We start from the raw sequence: 23,389 nt of genomic DNA, 5'->3' as shown, positions 1-23,389 counted from the left end.
CTCAATGATGAAGTAGGCGCATGTTCGTGGCCACTACAAAAATTCCATTTCTTCCAAATTGCGAACAGTGAAAGTGCATATCATTCTGATATAACCAGAGCCATATCCTCCACCAATCTCAACAACAACTACTCCCCTCTTTCCCCCCAAAAGCCAACCGACTAATGCTATCCACAATCCCTTTCACACCACTCTTCCCAGCCGCAACCTGACTCGGCGTACTAGAATAACTCGGAGGAACATCCATACAAGGATTACTCGTGAAGAAGTTCCTTGGCCGCAGCAGCACAGTCATGGGCTCAGCGGGCATGACAGGATAGTCTTCGGGAGAGGGGAAATGTATGAGACCGAATGTATGCCACAAGACGACATCGGTGTTGTCGAGAGAGCCTTGAGGATCTGCGGCGATCCAGGCGGGGAGGCCTTGCGAGGGTTCGCCGGAAGTTTGGGGCACGTGGCGGCCGGCTGGATGGATTTGGTCGTCGGAGACTATGGGAGGAGATGGGTTAGTATGCATTATTGGGAAAGGGGATGGGCGAGGCGAAGACGTACATTTTGTTACGTGGACGGCATGGCGGGCGAAGCCAGCTCGTTTCCACACTAGACTGCCCACCTTCGGCAGCAAGGATGGGACTTCTCTGCTGACGAGTTTGTAAGAGACGGGTTTCTTGCTGTATGGGTTGATCTTGTTCGTGTTGGCGATTTCCCAGGTGCGACTTGTTTGGCCGTTGTAGTCACTTCGAGCAGTCTCCATGGTCTCGAGCTTGGTTTTCTTGGCATAGAAGGCATTGCCGTAAAAGTTATCTTTGCTGCCGACCTCACCTTCGCCTTGCACTGCGTCGACCTGAAAGACGGTATTCTCTGGGCCGTCAATATTCGGATCTACGCGCAAACAGAACAAGTGCTGGTGGTTGTGAGCGTTGACGCCTGGGTAGACTTCCGTTCCCCATGGCGCTGCAGATTCACCTGGTGCGAGAGCGTATGTGTTCAAGATGCCAGTAAGCTTGACCTCGAGCTGGATAGTACCATCCAGCATGAAGATCCAGTAGACGCAGTATTCATAGTTGGCTGCTGTGAAGACGTGACTGATCACGAATTTGCGAGCACGAGTCACAGTGCAGGAATCGTCTCGGAAGTCGGTGTGCTTGAACAAGATTCCAGCGTCCTCCTCGTGAATGCAAATTGCGTTCTTGATTGTTTGAGGCTCGCCGGCTTTGTTAACGAAGTCGAAGTCCATGTAGTGGATAGCGCCCTTGCAGTCGCAGCCCAAAGAGAGCGAGTTTGTCATGTATCCTCCACCATACTCACCAAGATCGAAGGCGTGCTTCCTTTGATGTGGATGCTCCGGATTGCCGTATGGCACGACCATCTCCGCCAGAGACAGTCGCCAGAAAAGCGGACGAACATTGCCCTTGTCATTGAACGTGATATTCGAGAGAACCACGCCCTCTCGATAGTTGAAACCAACATGGATATTCCAGTTCTGCCATTTCAATGTTCGCCCTTCTACCGCGAATGACACTCCTTCAGGTTGTGATATATTGATTGGCTTCAAGTCTGTTCTGTGACCACCCTCTTTCTCGATCGCTTCAGCGTGATAGTTGATCGGCGGAGCAGCATTCAGAGGTCTTCGCACTTTCGGCACGTCAATGTGAATAATCTCGTGCGTGTCTGCGTTGAAGATGGGACAAAAATCGAGCGGGAAGGTATACTGGCAATCGTCAATGTTCGGCCGATAATACATCAGAGCTTGTTGTAGTCGAATTCCCGAACCAAATCGTTCGTCGTAGCCAATTGTCCAAGGATCGCAGTAGACTTTGTGCATATCTTGTGGCGGGATTCCAAGGATACCACACTGCTCAATGACCTTTGCGTCTTTTCTTGCCACAGTCTCTGTCAGCTGCAGGTCCTCCATGGTGATTAATGGTTGAACATCTGGAGTCTGCTGCCATTGTGTGATCCTGCCTTCGTTCAGATCAACCAACGCGTCGTATACTTTGCTACCTCTTCCAATTGCCACAATGTCTGCTACTCGATGTGGTCTCGGGACTGTCTGTGGGCTGGCGAGCCATTTCTGCATCTCTGCCTTTCGAGGCTCCCATAGTGTGATCGCATTGAAGTGTACGCTCGGGTATTCTCTTCGCACGATCTCGACCGCTGTTCTGATCTCGTCCAATGTAAGCGGATCGAAAGGATGAGGCTGGACCTTCTGGCCCGTGACATGGGAAGCCATCTGCTGTAAGCGTTCCAAGACCATATTGCCGGCGGACACGGCAGCTCAGCCAGTGCAAGGCAGTTAGGATGGTTCGAGCTGGTATGAGAGAGGTTGATGGTATAGACGAACGGACGGAAACGATAGAACATCTAGACCTACAAGTTATGTATTCTTTAGCTGTACGAATCGACAATACCCCGCCTCAACAATGGCCATGTCCGGCGCGCATCTTCGCATCCATTGGCGACTTTTCTTGTGCCTATCAGCAAGCGCCGGGGCGGGCAGTCAGGGATCTCTGTCCTGATTTGGGAAGCATAGTCGAGCCAAGCATTGATGAAGACGTGAAGTAGTAGTTTATCAGCCGATTGTATGTGTTTGCAATTAGGGAAGGGAAGTGTCAAGACGCGCGCAGACGGCATGGGGGAGATCTGGTTAAGCAAAGACGTTCTTGCGTTCGTTTGAGCACGTTCGCCGGTCAGGCCCATGCTTGCAAGAGCTTGCCCGCAAAGCAAAGCAAACACGTGACTGGGATATGTTCCTGCGTCCAGCGGGTCGTCTTGAAAAGGAAAAAGTTCAACGAATGTTTCACGTGCTTTCAGCACTTCCAATAATGTAGACGACCATCACAGCTGCGTACGCTGCCGAAACCAAGTGTAAAGAGACTAACTATGATCAGTCTCGCAGGATACCTTCGCCAGTGTCGTGATCGTATGCTTGAAGTGGCCGGCGCTCAATCTACGTTCTCGCGATCACGATGGATCTCTGATAATGCTCATGCTCCATTCGAAGCTTGATCAGGTTCGGCTTCAATGACCCCATCTCTATTCTCTTCCAGATCACCCTCATCGTCATCAGCCACATCGAGACCTCGCAGCTCAGCTGCCTCTTCGTCGTCCACCGCGCTCGCGTGGTCATCATCAACAGCTTCCCCAGCAGCCTGTTTCTTTTGTGCCCAGAGCTTCTCCGCACTCCGGGTGCCTTCGCCACTCTTCACTATGTTCCGAATCTCATTTGCCAAAGCGGACGCGTGGTGGCCATATGTCCTTGGCGCCAGTTGTGCTTCAGCCATGTTGTCTTTGGTGAGTCTGTCTGGAATCTTGCTGATGTGCTTGTAATCTTCCATCGGAGGGTCTTCGTTCGCGAACAAGAACCTCATCTTATCCTTCATGATCGTGCGAGCCTTGGCTAGCGTTCCATTGTGATACCAGCCCCACTGGAAAGGGTCGCACTCTTCTCTGATATTCTCGGTGTCAAAAATCTCCTTCACCATGGGATCTGTCACATCACACACTTGCCAGGTTTTACCATTGGCAGTAACATTCCTCCCATCAAAGATATGCGACTCTGGCGCATCACGGCTGTGCCTGAGAGGCCTCGCCCAACTCGTAGATGATATCTGGAACTTTACCTTCTCGTCGGCGGGATCTTTGAATGCTTCTTTGTCAACCTGGAACATCAAAGTCTGGTAGAAGCGGCACTTGGGGTCTTTTCGCGGGTCCACACCATACTTGATGAGACTGTCGCGCCAAGGACCTGCCTTGAAGCTGTAGCCAACGTATTGCGTGGCTTCCTTGAAAATGGTATCACTAATGGGTACCATGGAGTTCAGAGCGACACGCTTGGTCAGAAGAGGACGGGTTTCGAGTAATTTCTGCAGCTCCTTCACCGCCTTTGGAAGCAGCTCGCCAGTCGGACTGCGCCGAGGCAGGTCAATTGGAGCTTTCTGTGGGACTTCGGGTGCGTCTGGTGCAAGAGCCCAAGTCACACGTTTCTGAGGCGCAGAGATGTTCTTGGCAGTCACCTGTCCGCTCTCATCCTGAACATACACAACGCCAGACGCCTGTTGATACTCGTATTTGTGGGGCATGTCAAAGCTGGTGAAGGTGGGAGGAGCAGGAAAAGCGGTGATGTCGTGGTTTCCTATGTCGGTCCTGACGCGGAACTGAGCAAGCTTATCGTAGTCGGGCATCATTGTATGCTCTCTCAGCTGGTGCATGATTGGGAGATCAGCGCTACGAAGCTGGAAGTCTGGCAGAGTCCGAAATCGATGCGTTTCGCGGACCATGCCGACTGCTTCGATGTGGTACTTGCCCTCACTGTCGCGAAGTCTGCGGATGAGATTGGGCGCGGTGATGCCCGCATCTTGTCGCTCTGGCTGTAATGGCTCCTCGAACGGCTCATCGGATCCTCGTTTGCGCTTGCGGCCTGTCCGTTTCGGCACGGTCACCCTGACAAGCACATTTCTGGTACGGCAGCCGGTCGATGCGATCTTCTTGGCGAAGGGATCGTCTGGTCGCAGCGACACTCCGGCCACTGGCTCGGGCAGCTGGTTCTGTTTGCTCGACAATTTTGTATCGTCCACGTGATGCTCGAGAACCTACACATAGCTTCCATGTCAGACCGCACACATCGCGCCGCGCCTCGCGTCACAGTAGTAGTGGACACATACGTGCTTGAGTTGAGCCTCGCCGCCCAGCGACTTGATGCCATTTTCAAAGTTGCGGATGATGCATGGGTGCTCGACGCTCACGATGCGCGCACTGCCCACAGCGTGAACAGGTGCTGCGCCCGGCTGGCCACCCTCGTGATCTTGATGTGACGATGTGCGTTGCATCTCGGAGTGCAGCGGTGGAAGTGTGTTGCTGGAGGTTTGTATGTGCATCACGTGCCGTCGCGGAAGCAGCAGCCGACAGTCTGAAGCTGTTCAATGCCAGCGAATCAGAGGGCAGGGGAGCCTCTTCCCGCATGCGAGAGAGATCAACACGCACACACCACACCGTACGCACGCACGACTCGAGAGCATCGGCGCTCCCATTCCCCTCTCTCGATTTTCGCACACCTGGCAGTCCACGAGTCGTACGCCCTCTCGCTCTCGCCTCGCTCTGGCCCTCCACAGCCTCTGCTGCCCGCAATCTTGGCAGCTTAAGTCGCGCTAGGCTTGGCTCTGGATAGCGGACAGCGGACAGCGGCAGCACAGCAGAGCGGACATCACAACCCACCCGACTCTCCCTCGCCTTGCATTGCCCGCTGCACCACCGCCCTCTCTGCCCGCGCCGCCCGCCTCCCTCCCTCCCTCCCTCACGCTCCCTGCATTATCTACCGCGTTCGTGTGCGCAGCTCCCGGCGAGCATTGCGGAATACCACAGCTGTGCGCATCGCAGCAGCAACGGCACTCTGAGGCCAGGCCAGGGCAGGAACAACAGACCGACTCCAGTGCATTCTCGCAGCCCTGGCGCAGCTCCGTGAGCAGCGCTAGCCCTATCGTCGGCACACCACACTCCCTCCTACCATTACCAACCCGCCGGGCCCACCCTGGGATACTCGACGCATGATGAAGGGCTTCAGGCAGCGCGTGGTAAGCTCGCCCTCCCCCTCCCGAACGCGCTCCTCTAGTATTGATGGCCATTGACACAGCATGACCAGCTCTCGCGGAACAAGGACCGAGAGGGCAACAAGTTGGCGAAGAAGGGCGGCAAAGATGGCTCCTCGGGCACCGCATCCCCCCACGCCGGCTCCAGCACACACTCGCCTGCCGGTTCTGCCCATGCCACGCCGACTTCTTCCACCAGCAACCTCGTCGACTCGCGCAATAAGCCATTGCCCTCCGATGCGCCTACGCAATCACACCCAGGCGCGCCAATGCCTGGTCAGCAACAGATGAACACGGGCCCCAACTCAGGCCACTTCCCACAGCACGGCAATGCTGCCGCAAACCCCTCCAATTCTGCACCAAATCAGCAGGGAGGTGCGTCTACACCAGGCAGGTTGGGACAGCTCGCTCCTAGCGTGGTAATCTCTCCTAGTGCCCCTGTAAGCTGGCCTTTATATGCGTCAAATTCATACAAACCTAACGTCAAGACAGCACATTCCTCCACCAGGCGCCGCCGAAACCATGCCGCACGACCTCGCGCCGCCAAAGGCTGGCCAGAAGAGCTTGTTGTTCGATCGATTGCAAGCCACGCCCAAAGACACGGTGCCTGAAGGTATTAGGACGCCTAAACGACAGCACTCGTCACGCTTCGATATCTCAGACCAAAGGCAGCGTGAGCTCGAGAAGCTCCCGGGCTTCCATGAAGTCCCGCCCAACAGGAGACAGGAGCTGTTCATGCAGAAGCTTGATCAATGCAATATCATATTCGACTTTAACGATGCGTCTGGTGACATGAAGAGCAAAGAGATCAAGCGACTGGCGCTACACGAGCTTCTGGACTATGTCGCGCAGAACCGACAGGTCATATCGGAGCCCATGTACCCGAGAGTCGTCGAGATGTTTGCGAAGAACCTTTTTCGCCCCATCCCGCCTCCGATGAACCCTCAAGGCGAAGCGTTTGATCCTGAGGAGGATGAACCCGTCCTCGAGGTCGCATGGCCTCACATCCAAGTCGTCTACGAGTTCTTCCTTCGCTTCATAGAAAGTCAGGATTTCAACACCAACTATGCGAAGCAGTACATCGACCATAGTTTTGTGCTGCAGCTGCTCGAGCTGTTTGATTCTGAAGATCCAAGAGAAAGAGACTTCTTGAAGACCACACTACACAGGATATACGGAAAATTCCTCAATCTGCGATCTTTCATCAGAAGAAGCATCAACAACGTCTTCTTTCAATTCATATATGAGACGGAGAGGTTTAATGGTATCGCGGAGTTACTGGAAATTCTTGGCTCCATCATCAATGGCTTCGCTTTGCCGCTCAAGGAAGAGCACAAACTCTTCCTCACACGAGTGCTCATTCCTCTGCACAAAGTGAAGAGCTTGAGCATGTATCACCCACAGCTGGCATACTGCATTGTTCAATTCCTGGAGAAGGACGCAGCGCTCACAGAGGAAGTCGTGTTGGGATTATTACGATACTGGCCGAAGGTCAACAGCACGAAGGAGGTCATGTTCTTGAACGAGGTCGAGGATATTTTTGAGGTCATGGATCCGGCCGAATTTGCCAAGGTCCAGGAGCCGCTGTTCAACCAGCTCGCAAAGAGCGTCGCAAGCCCACATTTCCAGGTATGTCTCGAGCGCATACGTGCTTTCTGTCCTTCTGCTGACGATTCTAGGTCGCCGAGCGTGCCCTCTATTTCTGGAACAATGAGTACTTCTGTAATCTTGTGAGCGACAATGTTGATGTGATTTTGCCGATAATGTTCGCACCTCTATACGAAAACTCGAAAGGTCACTGGAATCGGTAAGTTCGCACAAGCTACCGTCGTATATCTCCGTCGCTTGAAGCTTACAAGTTATAGAACCATACACGGCATGGTATACAACGCCATGAAGCTGTTCATGGAAGTAAACCCACAATTGTTCGACGAGTGCTCGCACGAGTACACCGAGCAACAAAACAACGCAGAAGCTGTCAAGGCGAATCGACAAGCGAAGTGGGACCGGCTGTCGCAACTTGCCGATCAAATGAAGCAGAATGGGCATGCTCCAGCGGTACGCCCTCCCAATGCATATGGCAACACATCGAAAAGCCCTATGCGAAGCGAAGACGGAGATCTGACCTCCATGGAACGACTCCGCTTACAGGACGACAGGAGAGCTGAAAGACACACCAATTCGGTACGTGGATGAGAAGCTCGAGCCTACCTCGCACACGCTGCACTCATCCCCAACATACTTACTCTCTTGAAAATGACCTTCTCCTTTGTATATTCGATCACATGCGCGTATGCACTGCATCGCAAGCACCTGTGTCTGCCTTGCATTGCATCGCGTTGATCCTCTTCGTCCTTGTCTCTTTACATGCATGGAATGACAGTCATGTCATGGCCTTTTGTTCTGATTGGATTTGGCGCGAATTTAGAAGCGTTCCCACGGCAGCAAAAGTCAGCATCAACACACGTCGTCAGCGTCGGATCGACCTAGCACGGGCAACAGGTCGCGAAGCAATAGCAAATCGAGCAATGCTGCGAATTGAGTCGCATGCTAGCATTACTCTTGGGAGGAAATGGAACGAGGCGGGAGTCTTCTTTCGTGGGGTTTGAAATGAAGCGTCTTAGCTTGCGGTGTGGACCGAACGAACGCCTGAGCATGGCGTCTGAATACCTAGAAGGATAGGAGTTTATGAGATGGTATCCTACCAATGTCAGCGAAATATTGCTCAGCAAAACAATCAACACCAGTGAAGTTCATATCGACTTTCAGATTTGTTGTCACGTGCAGTTCCGGCAGCTTGGACAAGCTTTTCGTGGCGCGAAGGCTAAAACTTAGCAAGGCAGGAAATTGTGCCCTGAACATTTTGTCACTTCGACTTCAGCATGTGAAGAATTTCTATTAGCCTCACCGCCCGCGGCTTGAGGCCTGGTCTCCAACATTGATAGCAACATGGCGACCTCACAACTTGCCTTCCGGACATTCCCTGGCTCTTCAGCTTTCTCTGACTTTCGCCTCGATCACCTGAAGTCCGCCTTAGGGGCGAAGGATCTGCAGGCGATATGGGTACATTATATATCGTCGCCGCGTCAGCTTTTGGCCGGCGAGATCTCCATCCTGGATCAACTCCTTGAATATGGAAGCTACCCAGATGTGAAGACTGAACTTTATGGCGCTCTGCTCAAGGCGGTCATTAACGGCAACCATCCCGAGGATGCGACAACGAGCTTGTTCTTCGTCAGCCCTCGGGCAGGCACAATTTCGCCTTGGAGCTCGAAAGCGACGAGCATTGCTCAAGTATGTGGCCTTGGGCAGGTGGTCAGGAGGATAGAGCGTGGCATCATCTTCGCTGCAAGATTTGAGCAGGCCCCACAAGGTGATTCCATCCCAAGCCCGGATTCGTTGTATGATCGCATGACGGAGACGCTCAGCACAAACCCGCCAGATCTCAATGAGATGTTTGCGCAGCTTCCACCTCAACCTTTGGAACGGATAGACCTGTTGCATAGCTCGGCTGGACCTAGAGCTGCGCTGGAGGATGCCAACAAGCGACTTGGTCTCGCGCTAGATGCATCTGAGATGGACTACTTGATCGATGCATATACGAACCAGCTTCAGCGCAACCCTACCGATGTTGAGCTCTTCATGTTCGCACAAGTCAACTCTGAACACTGCAGGCATAAGCAGTTCAACGCAGGCTGGACCATTGACGGAGTTGAGAAAGGTCGAAGCCTGTTTTCTATGATTCGAAATACACACAATACTCATCCAGATCATGTCATATCTGCCTACAGTGACAATGCAGCTGTTCTACAAGGCTTCACAGGAACGCATTGGGCACCTGAGCAGATTAGTGGAGAATGGAAGCAGACCAAGGAGACCGTACATTATCTCGCCAAGGTCGAGACACATAACCATCCAACTGCTGTATCGCCCTATCCTGGAGCTGCGACTGGATCGGGAGGTGAAATTCGAGATGAAGGAGCTGTCGGCAGAGGTTCGAAGCCCAAGTCTGGGTTAGCTGGATTTAGCGTGTCAGATCTGCGCATTCCTGGTCATGAGCAGCCATGGGAGCTTGACATTGGAAAGCCTGCTCATCTCGCAAGCAGTCTGGATATCATGATTGAAGCTCCGATCGGGAGCGCTGCTTTCAACAACGAATTCGGTAGGCCCTGCACAACTGGATATTTCCGCACGCTTTCGATGAATGTACCTGTCGATGAGACTTCGACCGAAGTCAGAGGCTATCATAAGCCAATTATGATTGCAGGTGGCGTAGGTACAGTGCGACCAGAGATGGCGCTTAAGAAGAAGGGTCTGGTAAGCTCTGGTGCTCATCTGGTTGTGCTTGGTGGACCAGCCATGCTCATTGGTCTTGGTGGCGGAGCAGCCTCAAGCATTCAATCAGGCGAGGGAAGCGTCGATCTGGATTTCGCAAGTGTGCAGCGTGGAAATGCTGAAGTGCAGCGCAGAGCGCAAGAAGTCATCAATACTTGCACCTCGCTTGGCCAGCAGAGTCCAATCCAGCTCATCCATGACGTTGGTGCTGGTGGTCTATCGAACGCACTTCCAGAACTTGTCGAAGACGCCGGCTTTGGTGCGAAGTTCGAGCTTAGAGAAATTGACAATGCTGATCCCAGCTTGAGCCCGCTGCAGATCTGGTGTTGCGAGGCTCAAGAGCGATATGTCATGGCGATTGCACCCGACAAGCTCGATACATTCATCAGAATCTGCAAGCGAGAACGTTGTGGCTACTCAGTCGTTGGTCAAGCACAACAGGAGCAACGTCTGGTGCTGATGGATCGTGATTCGAAAGACGAGCCAATACCAATCGACCTGCCAATGTCGACACTATTTGGCAAACCGCCGAAGATGCATAGGACTGTGGACTCCCGCAGACTCAAGCTTCCAGCATTCGACAGCAGTCTGGCCACCTACCTTCCCAAGTCTCCTACAACTACTCAAGCAGTGCTACCCAACGCAGTAGACAGGGTACTTGCTCTACCGGCTGTCGGCTCCAAGTCTTTCCTCATCACGATTGCCGATCGCACTGTCGGTGGCCTCACAGTGCGAGATCAGATGGTTGGGCCTTGGCAGACTCCTGTTGCAGACGTCTCGGTCACTGCGACGTCGCTCACACCTGGAATAAAAACCGGTGAGGCGATGGCTATGGGAGAGAAGCCGACGGTGGCCCTTATCTCGTCGGCAGCATCAGCTCGTATGGCCGTAGCCGAGTCGCTTCTGAACATCGCCGCCGCGAGCATTCCCAACAGACTCAGCAAGATCCGACTTTCAGCGAACTGGATGGCAGCAAGCAGTCATCCTGGCGAAGGTGCTGCGCTCTATGAAGCTGTCGAGGCGATCGGCATGCAGCTTTGTCCCGAACTGGGCATTTCTATACCAGTGGGTAAAGACTCCATGTCAATGAAGACTAAGTGGGAAGGCAAAGAAGTCACTGCACCGCTATCATTGGTCATTTCTGCTTTTGCGCCAGTCAATGACCTAGCCAGCACCTGGACTCCAACACTCAGACGACAAGAAGATGTTGGCGACACACTTTTGATGTTTGTTGATCTGGCTGGTGGCAAGAAGGCTCTAGGTGGCTCGGCTTTGGCACAGGTCTTCAGCCAAGTAGGCAACACGGCTCCAGATGTTCACGATGTCGACTTCATCAAGGATTTCTACCATGCTGTCGAGCAACTTCACGAGTCGGACGTTGTTCTCGCCTATCACGACCGATCAGACGGTGGTCTGTTCACCACTTTGGTCGAAATGATGTTCGCTGGCCGCTGTGGTATTGCTCTAGCCCTTGACAACATTGTCAAATCTGGAAGACCGCAGGATGTTATTGAGACTCTTTTCAACGAAGAGCTTGGCGTCGTCTTCCAGATCCGCAAGAAGCATGAGAATGTGTTCCGCGGAGTCTTCGCGCCCATGTCTCCGATCAAGATCGGCACTGTGCCAAAGGCTTCAAAGCAGGAGCTGACAATTTACTATGGCGCCGATTGCGTCTATCGTGCACCGAGAGCTGAGTTGCAGCAGAAGTGGCACCACACATCTTGGGCAATGCAGAGTCGCAGAGATAACCCTGCATGTGCAGCTGCAGAGAAGGAGAACATCATGAATGATCAGGATCCAGGCTTGCAGTACAAGCTGACATACAAGCCAGATGAGAATATCTCGACCTGGAGCACCACCATCTCATCACAAATCCGAACCAAGCCACGGGTTGCTATCTTACGCGAGCAGGGTGTCAACGGCCAGGCCGAAATGGCCTTCGCCTTCGCTACAGCAGGCTTCAGTCCAATTGACGTGCATATGACTGATATTCTCTCGGGACGCTTCTCGCTCGCGTCATGTGTCGGCCTAGCAGCCTGTGGTGGTTTCAGCTACGGCGACGTTCTCGGTGCTGGTCAAGGCTGGTCAAAAAGTGTGCTGCTACATGAAGGCGCTCGCAACGAGTTCAAGGCCTTCTTCGAGCGCAAAGACACTTTCGCATTGGGCGTCTGCAATGGCTGTCAATTCCTGTCAAGATTGACCGAAATCATCCCAGGAGCAGAGAACTGGCCGACCTTTGAGCGTAACATTAGCGAGCAGTACGAAGCTCGAGTCTGCATGGTCCAAGTTACGAATCCAACTTCTCAGCCGCCTTCGGTCTTCATGCACGGTATGGAGGGCTCATATCTTCCCATCGTCACAGCTCATGGCGAAGGTCGTGCGAATTTCTCGCATACTGGTGCTTCATCACCGCAAGCTCTCGTTGACCAAGGCTTGGTGTCGATGAGATATGTGGACAACAAGTTGACCCCGACTGAGCGTTACCCGTTCAACCCCAACGGCAGCCCTCTCGGTATCACCGGTGTCAGAACCCCAGACGGAAGAGTCCTGGCGTTAATGCCGCATCCCGAACGTACCATCTTGAAGGAAGTCGCCAGCTACCTGCCCGCTGAACAGGCAAAGGAGTGGGGTGAATTTGGTCCATGGTCCAGGATGTTCAAGAGTGCGAGAAGATGGGTTGGCTAGATCCAACATCTCCACATGTCGTAATTGGTTGATGGGTCGGTTTCTGCAGGTCAGCTACGACAGATCAATGATTCTTTTCCTATATCATCCGGATCTCCCGGCATCGTAAGTGAACGATAGTTGACATTGATGATAGCAATCGTCTGCGACGACACTGATCTTTGAGAATGCAACATTTGTGATAAAAGTCCGCGCGAATATACGAGTTCGCATTACCCGGTCGCTAAGTAATCGCGAACATGGCGTTCATTTCTACGATTCTGATCGGCCGCACTAGGTACGTTACGCTTCTGAAACGGCCTGTGCTTCTGCATGGGAGGGATAGATCATTGTACTTCTCTCAATGCTCGAGCACCCACGTCTCACGGCTGAAGCCAAGGTTATGGATGGGACGCTTTTCCTCAGCTGTTACTATAACTCGATCCTGGATAGATCATTGTACTTCTCTCAATGCTCGAGCACTTGCTGACGTTGGCATCTGCTAGCTAATATGTGTACTTCTCATCGTTTGTCTACAGATTCTTGAAGAACTGGATCAATGCTCGAAAATCCGGGCTGCCATGCTTCTTCATGCCAGTACATTTTCCAAACGAGTCAAGCCTTACGCTAAGAATTGTGTAGACCTCTCGATCAAAATCACTTGATGTGGATGGTTACCTGAGTTCCGCTTCGTCCTTGGCTGAAGCGGAATCTTCCTACATGGATAACGGACCGTATCTCACTATGCATTTGCGGCCACGAGTCCCATGAAGGCGCACGACAGTACGAAGTCTGGGGCAAACCGCAGGGCAACGAAGACACGGTCGTTATGGTCACGCCTGATCTCTTCGAAATGAACACTCGACACCCAGAACTTGCTATGGAGATCTTGAGAAACAAAAACCCTCCGTCTCTTCCCTCCAGTAATCCATCTCGCGAAACAAATTCGGAACACGGAGTTTCTCACGACTAAGGGAAAAATTTATCGGATCCCGGCTAGTAAAGCTTCGGTATACATTAATCTTGTAGGAATCCATCAAGATCCCCAACGCATGGAGAAATCTCAACAACCCATCTCCCTCCTCCAGTAATGATGATGATGAAAAACTCTTCCGCCCCTCCCGCTGGCTCCTCCCCCAAAACAGGAGAACTCTTCCGTCCGCCACCGGGGAGTTTCATTCCTTGGAGTTCAGGGCCGAGGGTTTGTCCCGGGCAGAGGATGGCGCAGGTGGAGTTTGTTGGGATTTTTTTTTTCGTTTTGTTTCGGAGGTGTGGGATTGAGGCGGTGAGGTTGGAAGGGGAGACGACGGAAGAGATGGAGCGGAGGTTGGATGAAAAGATGAGGGATAGTGTTTCGATCTTGACGTTGCAGATGAATGGGGTTTATGATATTAAGGGGCATGAGGATGAGGGGGCGGGTTGAAGTTGAGGTTGAGGGTTAGGAGGAGGTAAGGGAAGGTGGGGTGGGGTGAGGTTGGTCGAGACGTGTGATATGTGATGTGTGATATATGATATGTGATCTGCTGAAGACAAATGTTCTAATTACAATGATTCGCTTGTATGTGTCTTGCTAAGTACTGCTTTCGTATGGATGTGTGGTCACTCACAGAGAGGACGAAACAAGAACGCCGTAGAGCCAGCCAACACACTAAGCATGCCTGTCCCTATCCCTGGGTTTGCATCAGTAGCGCAACTCGTTCAATATGTATTGCCACGAACGGCCAGTCCAATTCTCCCAGTCCACTCGACTCATCATCTAAGATCCAACGCTAACACTGAGCCCCAACTCGACCCTCAGCTGGGCGATGACGTCGAGGCTGTAGCCTTGCTGTGCGCAGTAGGACTCGAAGCAAGAGTTGGTCAGTGGTTGGCAGTATCCGATGATTGCCTGCTTGTACGCGGCAATGTCGATGCCAACACCGATTCCAATGTTAACGCTAAGGTCGAATTTTGCTTTCAGGCCAGCAACCACCTCGGCAGAGTATTTGTGCGCATCGCAGACCTGGGTGAAGCAAGTCTGGAATGCTGAGCAGCCGCAGGACCAGTTGGTGCATTGCTGCTTGACGACTTCGACGGCGGCTGACACTTGGGCGTCGATTTCAACGCTCACGCCAACACCAACACCAATGCCGATTTGTGGGTCGCGGACTTCGAGCTCGTTGATGTACTGCTTGGATGTCAGGACTGTTTTTTTATCGATAATATGCCGTCGTGTGACTCACGTCAGCTGGTTGCGGGAGAGCAACAGCGTTGCTGAGAGCCAGAGTGGCCAGTGCGGCGGAGATGTAGCTGAACTGCATGGTGGTTGAGAAAGATTGTTGGACGAACTGGAGTTCAGGCTTCGAGTTTGAGGCTCTTTGAGTCGATGGGAAGAGATGGAAGAGACTGGTGCGGTATCAACAACCTTCTGCAGCGGCTGGCATGCGTCTTTTGTATGCCGATTGTACCATGTCCATCATCGGACCTGGGTCGAGAGAGAACATGCATCTCATGCTTGTGGAGGTTGTATTGACTTCCCGCTCAGCAAGGTGCCATTCCTGTCTGGACCTGTCACTCACATGCCGCCCTGGTTGTGGCGTCGCATCCGCGGCTACGCAGATTTCCTGTTCGGTCGTGGCGTGACTCCGAGTACACGAGGTGGTGTTTGTATGGTCGGCTTAAAAGAGGACATGCTAAAGTTAGAGGCCTGATATAAACTTCTTCAAGGCATTCCTAGAAGAACTCGCAGGCCCATGTTCGCCAAGAGTGGTCCAGAACCCAGAAACTAACATCACTGTTCGTATTCGATACGCTATAAGGAAAGTTTTCCAGGTTCTGGGCGGCTTCTGGCGTTTCTCACGCAGAAGAGCCAAATCATTGGGAGATGCAACGTTGATGTTTTTTCATGCAACACGTTCTGCTGCATATCCATGGAGCTTCATGCTAGCTCGCTGCCGTTTTGAGGGTTGTTCGTAGTCACAAGCTTGCGCTGCAGCTGTCACTTGGGATCCTGATTCCTGAATTAGCTGCCGAGACGTCCCCTGAGCATGGGTATGGGGCCACTACTGTATCAAACTTTTCCCGTGCCGTGAAACGTGATTAGGTTTTGAACCTCTCAGGGCACCCCCAGGAGAAATCAACATCACTAATTCCATTGCAGCACGCGCGATCTCGCCTAGACGGAGCAAAGACGCCGGGAAATGAAGTCGACTGATTTCTGAGTCGTGGTACTGGTTGGTCGATGGGCGACCAGCGAGACGACGAGGGAGCATCGATGTTTGAGGTCAAAGCGAGGAAAGAGTTTCGCACACTTGCCAAGGGCTTAACTTTCACGTCCTTCAGTAGTGCACAAGGTTGAGAGATCAACCCGAGGGCCCCGAGATTATCTGTCTGTCGGGCCAACGTGCCGGTATCGCAGAAAGAGAGTCAAACTCATCATGTCCATTTGCTGTGTATGCCTCGTCAGGCTGCCGCGTCTTCCACAACCTGCTTGTAGCCACCAGTCACAGCATTTCAAATGGCAGGACTCGTATTCGTTGCAAAGGGAGGAAGTCCGAAGTCGACGCATCAGCGCCGATGTGGACTGTATGTATGTAAGATTGATCCTGGTATAGCGGGCGGTTGGTTATACGTGTAGTATGCGCGGGTGGCCGTCAAAGGAAAGCGCACCTGTTCGCCACCTGAAACGCTCCCCGAGAGCGGTGAAAGAGGCTTTGGGATCTTTGCGTGAGACTTGCGCAAGCGGCAGGCAGACTGGTCACTGCAAGGTGAACCTGCGAGATGGGTCTTGCCGGGATGATGCGGTGACGGGAAGTCTGATGGTGGAAGTCACAGGCCTCACGATGGTACATAGAAGTGCTGATGAGATATGTATATCGTACCCTTCGCTCGCCCGTTTCGCTGAGCACAAGTCAGGGTAGAAGTGCTTGCGGGCCCGGGTCATTCGGCACGTTATGTTATGCGTGGCGTTCTCTTCATGTGCTGTGCCCTGTGCTCCGGTGTCGTGTTGGCTGCAATGCGACCTCATTATCATTCTGCCGTCGACATTGTGCATCCAAGTGATCATTCGCGTCGGGCCCTAATAAGCGCAAGCGGACTTGCTCGGCCTTCTGCTCATGCTGTTCCCTTCCCAAGAAGTTCACAAGCTCGTCACTGCCTTCGTGTGCTCAGAAGGCGTCCAACTGAGACAGGTTGCGATCAGTCTTCTCCATCGCCCATGTGAAGCTCTGATTCGTAGCTTGACTGCTCCGAATGGTGAGAACATCGAGTGAGCTTGTTCCGCGGAATTCGAATTGGACATCCATGCATGATTATTAATGCTCGACAGACAAGAGTAAGCCGTTGCTGCCAGTGGGTACCAACGTCGAGGTGAAGGCCGCCAATGCCAGTACCTAGAGAATCAGATATGGGGAGTCCTTGTGAGTCAATGCGCAGTCCGGCGATGGAGAGATCCATGTCGCATCCTCCGCCACAGGTCACCACTATGTCTATCGGGAATCTTAGGATCTGATCACATATCGATGTCAGTCCGAGAAGCGCTTGCTGACGCTGATTCCATGAACTCCTCGCTAAAACGTCATCTTACTCCCACCCAAATCGTTTAGGAACTTGCCCGGAAGATTGGGCTCGAAAGCGACAGCAACGAAGATATGCAGTCGGTCTACACTGCGAGCAGCCATGCAGGTCTTATGATTCTCCCATCTCGAAGCGAACCGCGGCGGACGCCTGGCTCAGCCTCCCGTTGAGTTTTCAAATACCTCGTTGCACGGTCGTGGGAATTCTGCGTGGTATCGCTATTAGTATCACCTGCAATCGAGCTGCGAATTGCCATGTTCGATGGGATCAAATTTTTGAATCCCAATAGGAGCTACAGATTGGAGCCACTGTAGGTAGGTAGATGCGGTATAATGATGAGGGTGGTGCCGGCTGAACAAGGGCCAAGTCAGCGAGCCAAGAAAGACATGGCTGACGGTAAACTTCGAGAGACTGATGCTGGTGGGTGGCAGTCGCACCACCCAAGCGACAGGCACAAAGGGCCGGTAAAGAGGTGGTGAGGTGAAAGATTTCTGTGGGAGGTTGTTGCCGCAGCCTGTTTATCGCCTTGTGCGTGCTTGGCAGACGGATAGCTGACTGCGAGGCGAGGCTTCAAGATTGTCGCCAGCACGTTGTCGTTTGCTGAACGCTCTTCATCTCTACTTCTTCTTGTTGGATAAGCTCTGCACGGCCTTGCTCTTGGTCGCCTTTGGATCAATGCCCTTCCTCTTCAGCGCTTTTTTCAGACTTCTCTCAATGATTTTATTGTCCTCTTCATCGTCCCAGCCTCCAAAGTCATCCTCCTTGACACCATTTCCTTCATTCCCATCGTCATCTTCCACTGCCCCCTCGTCTACGTCCTCCTCCTCATCGTGAACACCATTGCTTTGCTTCTCTCGCCTCTTCTCCTCTGCGCTGCCTTGAGCTCTTACAGCGTTGGCTGGGGTAGGACCGGTCTTCCTGAATTTGGCGACAAAAAAGCCGTCGACGTTGTATGCATGCGGGTAGTACCGTCGTGTCTCTTTCATGCTTTGGTGGAAGCGCTTGGCTTGATACTTGACGAAGCCTTCTTTGCCAAACGCAAGACCAGTCGGAACGAGCTTGACGTTAGGGCGCTTGTTCAGCACATACTGTACAACTTGCTCATTCTCTTCCACTGTGACTGAACAGGTCGAGTACACGATGTAGCCGCCAGTCTTGCTTGCGTGGTCAACAGAATCTACTGCGGCGAGGAGAAGCTGCTTCTGGAGATGAGGGAGGCGCAGGAAGTCGTCGGGCGTCTTGTTCGTCTTCACACTGGCATCTTTTGCGATGACCCCAGTTCCCGAGCAAGGAGCATCGAGAAGAACTCTGTCAAAGCCGCCCATCACCTTGGGAAACTCCAAAGCGGAGTAGTTGCAGACAACGGTATTCTTGACGCCGAGTCTGTGGATATTTCCGATCAGACCTTTCGCACGATCCTTGTTGGAGTCGTTGGAGAAGATGACACCGGTATTCCGCATCAACGCAGCTAGATGTGTTGTCTTTCCTCCTGGCGCAGCTGCCATGTCCAAGACGCGCTCATGCTCTTGCGGTGCCAATGCCATGGCGGGAAGGAAGGAGGATGCGGCTTGTAGTATATAGTGACCTGCGAGGTACTCGGGCGTTGCACCAAGCGGGACTTGCGATTCGAAGATCTGCAATCCGACTTTCGACCATTTACCCACCGGCTCCAGGGTCACGCCACGATTGATGAGCGCATGCGCCAAGTCTCGTCGATGCGTGCGGAGAGTATTGGTCCTGATGACCATGGGTCGTGGCGTCTCGTTCGCGTCGAAGTAGGCGAGTGCTTCTTGTGGTGGGAAGAGTGAGAACAGCTTCTCGGCTAGAAAGGGTGAGTAGCCATAATACGTGCATATGTCCCTCAGCAGAGACGAAGTGTATTCTGCCCGGCTCTTGCCTGGCTCTGCTAGCTCTTTGAATGATGTGAGCACACGCACGGTCTCGGTGATCCTTGTGCGCAGAAGTTGAAGATCTGGGGCAATCAAATTTGACTGCCCATCTTCGCGCACGTCTGGTATGTCTGCAGCAATGTTCGTCTGTAGCGCTCCGTCCTGAAGTTCTTCCTCTGCCTCCGCAGCCTCTTGCGCTTTCTGTTCATCGAGCCTCCGCGACAGTCCAGCAATGTTCGCTGCGGTCAATGTCTCTTCCGCATCCGAATCTTCGTCCTCGGACCACATTTTCTCCTGTCGCACTTCGCTGTCAGACACATCAACATCATCGTCGGATGGTGCATTGGCAAAGTCGTCAGCATCGCTTCCAAGCTCGTCATCGCTGAAGTCTAGATCTTGCTCGATGCCGCCAATTTTGTCTTCGAGGACGTCCGGGTCATCAATGGCATCGCCGCTAAGATCTGCCAATTCGTCGTCCTCGTCGCTTTCAGGCTCGGGTATTGGCTGCTTCTTGGGCTTCTTGACTGCCGGCGCAGACTTCTTCGCTCCATTTGTCTGCGCTGTCTTTGCCGGCTTGTCTTGTGCAACTTTTTGCTTCTTGATCGACGATGTTGTCGGTGCGGCAGACTTGCGCTTTCTCGTTACCAGAGACTCATCTAATGGCGGCGGCGGGCCTTGCTTCTTCATGCGGCGTCCGACTCCCATTTTGGCGGTGAGTATGGCGTATGTGCAGTGCGATCTTGCATGTCACGTCCAGGTGGGACATGGAAATTTTTGGGACGGACCTCACTCCGATGCTGGAAGCTTGGCCGTAAAGCTTGGCGTGCTATAGCAGAACCTCCACGAGCACCATTGTTATGAAGTTGAGATTGATGATGATTATGTAGAGGAGGAAGGCTAATTACAAAGGTAGGCCGTCGCCCTATTAGTCAGCTAGCCCCTGGACCGTTACTTCCTTGTTCCGTAACAGTCTGCCCTAAACAAAAGAAAAGGCACGCCCTCGTGCCGTTGCTCTAACTCTCTCGTCTCGTTGCCTAGATGCTAATCATCTAGTAGGCTGTCTACTGCTTAGGCTAGTCTCGTTGCCTAGATGCCAATTATCTAGTAGGCCGTCTACTACTTAGGTATAATTCTATTATCTACTTAAAGGCATACTAGTACCTTAGCCTTCCTCTCTATAAATTCCGCTCGTTTCTTATTAGCCTTAGCTTCTATAGCTGCCTCCTCGCGTTCTAACTAGGCCTAGACTTGCGCTCGTCGCGTTTCCTTCTTAGCTGCTATCTATCGGTTAGTATATCGCTCTACGGACGGGTCGGTTAGGTCGGTCTATACTCCTATATAGCGATAGAGTACCTATCCTTAGTTGCTTCTAAATTCGGCGCTAAGGTCGTCCGTTAGCTAGGTAGCCTTAGTCGTTGCTACTAATAAACCTTCCTTTCTAGGCTTCTATTTAGGCAGGTTTAGATTATTATTACCCCTATTATCGGTAGCCTTCCTAGTCGCGCGGCGGTTGTCTCTATTTTCGAGTGCCTCGAAGTTAGCTAACAATACTCTAGGGTCTATAGGGTCTGCAGAGTGTTCGTCGTTAGCGACTATTTGCCTTACCCTATACTATCGCCTAACGAACGCAACTTATATAGCCTTAGGGTTGTAATGTACTATAAACTATTACTAGATAAGTTCCTATAATAGCTTGTTATACTCGGACTATAGCTTCTTCGTTAAGTTCTTAACCTTCTTAGGTGCTCGCTTAGTGCCGTCGTCGGCTATATTTCTCTATATAACTAGGTCGATATTAAGTATCTCGTTTAGCGCTAGGTAGAGTATATTAACCTCGATGTCTCGTATTATATCTCTCCGCTCTCTAAGTATCTTATTACGTTTGTCCTTTTTCTTAGGTAATAGTTTAGCTAGCTCTGCCCTCGAAGTCCGATTCTTAGTAGACTAAGCCGTTAGGGCTCTAGCTAGGGCTCTCTTCTTATCCGACGACGTCGTCTCTATTATAGGCGATTCCTTTAGAGTAATAGGTGTCGCCTTCTTAGCCTTTTTCGTTAGCCGAGGAGTTAGAGTTACCTCGTCTTCGTCGATAAGTCGGCCCTTACCCTTATTCTTTCTCTTCTTAGTACTAGATTTCGATAGCGTCTCCTCGTTAGCGTTAAATAGCGTAAACGATAGATAGGCGTTAACTAGCGTCTATAAGATAGGTTCCGGGTCGTCGACAACCTCGTTATTTCTCTTATTCTCGTTATTAGAGATAGGTTCCGTTACTAATCCTACCTCGCTTCGGAATTAATCGATTCTCTATTCTACCGTTATATTGCTCTCTTACGGTTACGGTCTCCGCAAAGGGAAGAAGGTATTAGGCTCGTCGGAGTCGGGCTCGTTAAGAAGGTTATAGGCGTCGCCCTCGCGAGCTAGGCGATAGTCGTTAAGGTCGATATCCGAGAGGTTATTAAGAGCGCCGTTACTTATAGAAACGTCCTTACCGTTACCCTCGCTAGCGTTGCCTAGCAAATTAGTAGCGGCAGTATCGTTAGTAGCGGCTATCTCGCTATTAGCCTCGGCGGTATACGTAAGAAGATCGTTAGGTAGCGTCGTATCGTTAGTATTAGCCTTACTAGCGTCGGCAGTCTACGCGAGGAGGTCGTTAGGTAAAGCTATATCGCGTACGTTAGGCATCTCGCGTAGTAGCGTCTCCTGCTTTATATCGTGTTCTATAGCTTTGCGCTAATAGAAACAGTATCGAATGTCGGAAGTAAGCTCTCGCATTAGCGATAGCAATGTGTTCGCGGAAAGTTATTATTATAGTAAAGTTACTATAGCGAAGTTGTTTTGAAATAAAGTGAACTTAGTGTACGCGCAAGCTTAGTATACGCGCTCCTACCTATTATAGAAGTAAAGCGAACTACGTAGAAGCTACGCGAGAGGAAATGCATATAAGATAAGTCTGTTATATAATGCTCCGTTACTATCCTAGCGGTAGCGACGATCGTAGGCCTTTACTATTATTAGTAGAATGCCTTCCGTTCGTACCTACTTATTAGCTCTAGCTTCTACGTTCTTCTATCTAACTAGATATTCTACAACCTCCTTCCTATACCGACCGACTCGTCGGACTCGTCGGTCTCTTAGCGCTTCTATTTCTAGTAGGGCGTCTCCCTATTCGATACGTATCCTTAAGGGTTGCTTCGTTACTCGCTTATACGGATCCTTAGTATTAGGGTGCGGCTCGAGTTCCGTAATCGAGACTACTAGGTATATCTTCTACGTCTTTAGCAGGTTAATCTAGTAGGCTAGTCTAGTGCTTATAACCTTCGTTACCTTATATAGCCCGATCCTTAGAGGTATAAGCTTTCGGTTGCTAACTCTAGGGATAGCGTAATTCTTAAGCCGTAAGTAGACTATATCGCCTACTGCAGGCTTCTAAGCTACGTACTAAGAGTCGTACCGTTGCTTTATAGCGGCCTATATATAGGCGATATTATTCTCCGCCTTAGCTCGGTAGATATCCCGTTCCTTTACTAAATCCGTCGCGCTAGTCGTTACTATTTAGGCTAGTTCCCTAGGGTTAAAACCTATTAACACCTAGTTCGGTAATATACTAGTTAAGGCGTTAACTAAATTGTTAAGAACTAGCTATATATACGGCGTTGCGTATTCTAATTCTAGATCTCTATTAGAATGTTAGGTAAGGAAGTATCGTAGGGCAATCTCGACGGTCTAGTTCGTTCTCTTAGACTAGCTATTAGCCTGTAGGTAATAGGCAGTCGTTATTAGAAGCTTAACGTTTATCCGCTTAAAAATAGCCTTCTATATCTCGGACGTAAACTTCGGGTCTCTATCGGAGATAATTACGGTCGGTAGGCCCTAATTGCATCGGAATAGCTCGTCGAGTAAGCGGTTAGCCTAAGCCTCCGCTAAGTACGCATTGTTGCTAGTAATTAGGAGTACCTATTTCGTATACTTATCCGTTACTATAAGTATAGCGTTAGTTTCCTAAGCGGAAAGGGATACTACAAAGTTAATCGTAATCGTATAGAAGGGTACTAGCGGGGACAGTATAGGGTTTAAGGACCTATACGGCTTGTGTCGCTTAGTCTGCAACTCTAAGCAGTCCTAATAGTAACTTAGATACTTTTTTAGTCTCTTAGCTAGTTTCCGGATATAGTACTAGTTATTTACTCGGGCATAGGTACGGTAAAAACCGATATAGTACTAGTTATCGTATACGCTACTAAAAATGTTACCCTCTAATGCCTTTAGGATACACAATCGTCGGTCGCCTAAATAGGGCTTATTAAGCTATACTAGGCCTTCGTCGTCGACTAAGAAGCTAGTAGAGCCTAGTTCCGCGTTCTGTAC

The 23,389-nt window shown here is 51.4% G+C and overlaps 6 protein-coding genes across 6 annotated transcripts; 2 read left to right on the top strand and 4 right to left on the bottom strand.

Moving 5' to 3' along the window:
* Window positions 1–6: 6 nt before the first annotated feature.
* MYCFIDRAFT_56446 (uncharacterized protein) lies at window positions 7–2,336 on the bottom strand. The gene is made up of 2 exons (XM_007928872.1): window positions 553–2,336; window positions 7–489 (listed from the first exon to the last, which is right to left on the bottom strand). Exons 1-2 carry the CDS (start codon window positions 2,255–2,257, stop codon window positions 119–121), a joined length of 2,076 nt encoding a protein of 691 aa, XP_007927063.1. The 5' UTR covers window positions 2,258–2,336; the 3' UTR covers window positions 7–118.
* Window positions 2,337–2,987: 651 nt separating this feature from the next.
* Window positions 2,988–4,829, bottom strand: MYCFIDRAFT_29573 (uncharacterized protein; the record flags this gene model as incomplete). Its single annotated transcript, XM_007928735.1, has 2 exons — window positions 2,988–4,541; window positions 4,659–4,829. 2 exons carry the CDS (start codon window positions 4,827–4,829, stop codon window positions 2,988–2,990), a joined length of 1,725 nt encoding a protein of 574 aa, XP_007926926.1.
* A 204-nt stretch (window positions 4,830–5,033) lies between these two features.
* MYCFIDRAFT_49631 (uncharacterized protein) lies at window positions 5,034–8,334 on the top strand. Its single transcript, XM_007928840.1, has 5 exons — window positions 5,034–5,570; window positions 5,630–6,025; window positions 6,078–7,214; window positions 7,265–7,392; window positions 7,451–8,334. Exons 1-5 carry the CDS (start codon window positions 5,544–5,546, stop codon window positions 7,779–7,781), a joined length of 2,019 nt encoding a protein of 672 aa, XP_007927031.1. The 5' UTR covers window positions 5,034–5,543; the 3' UTR covers window positions 7,782–8,334.
* A 200-nt stretch (window positions 8,335–8,534) lies between these two features.
* MYCFIDRAFT_203899 (uncharacterized protein) lies at window positions 8,535–12,696 on the top strand (the record flags this gene model as incomplete). The annotated part of the gene is made up of 1 exon (XM_007929312.1): window positions 8,535–12,696. The coding sequence occupies one exon, from the start codon at window positions 8,535–8,537 to the stop codon at window positions 12,603–12,605; it is 4,071 nt and encodes a 1,356-aa protein (XP_007927503.1). The 3' UTR covers window positions 12,606–12,696.
* A 1,361-nt stretch (window positions 12,697–14,057) lies between these two features.
* On the bottom strand, window positions 14,058–14,978 carry MYCFIDRAFT_211533 (uncharacterized protein). Its single transcript, XM_007929311.1, has 2 exons — window positions 14,807–14,978; window positions 14,058–14,751 (listed from the first exon to the last, which is right to left on the bottom strand). The coding sequence occupies exons 1-2, from the start codon at window positions 14,882–14,884 to the stop codon at window positions 14,341–14,343; spliced, it is 489 nt and encodes a 162-aa protein (XP_007927502.1). The 5' UTR covers window positions 14,885–14,978; the 3' UTR covers window positions 14,058–14,340.
* A 2,388-nt stretch (window positions 14,979–17,366) lies between these two features.
* Window positions 17,367–19,732, bottom strand: MYCFIDRAFT_165230 (uncharacterized protein; the record flags this gene model as incomplete). Its single annotated transcript, XM_007929310.1, has 1 exon — window positions 17,367–19,732. The coding sequence occupies one exon, from the start codon at window positions 19,730–19,732 to the stop codon at window positions 17,756–17,758; it is 1,977 nt and encodes a 658-aa protein (XP_007927501.1). The 3' UTR covers window positions 17,367–17,755.
* Window positions 19,733–23,389: the final 3,657 nt, after the last annotated feature.

This window comes from Pseudocercospora fijiensis, assembly GCF_000340215.1.
Source record: "Pseudocercospora fijiensis CIRAD86 unplaced genomic scaffold MYCFIscaffold_5, whole genome shotgun sequence".
Classification (NCBI taxonomy): Eukaryota; Fungi; Ascomycota; class Dothideomycetes; order Mycosphaerellales; family Mycosphaerellaceae; genus Pseudocercospora; species Pseudocercospora fijiensis.
This window is presented reverse-complemented; position numbering and strand designations above follow the sequence as displayed.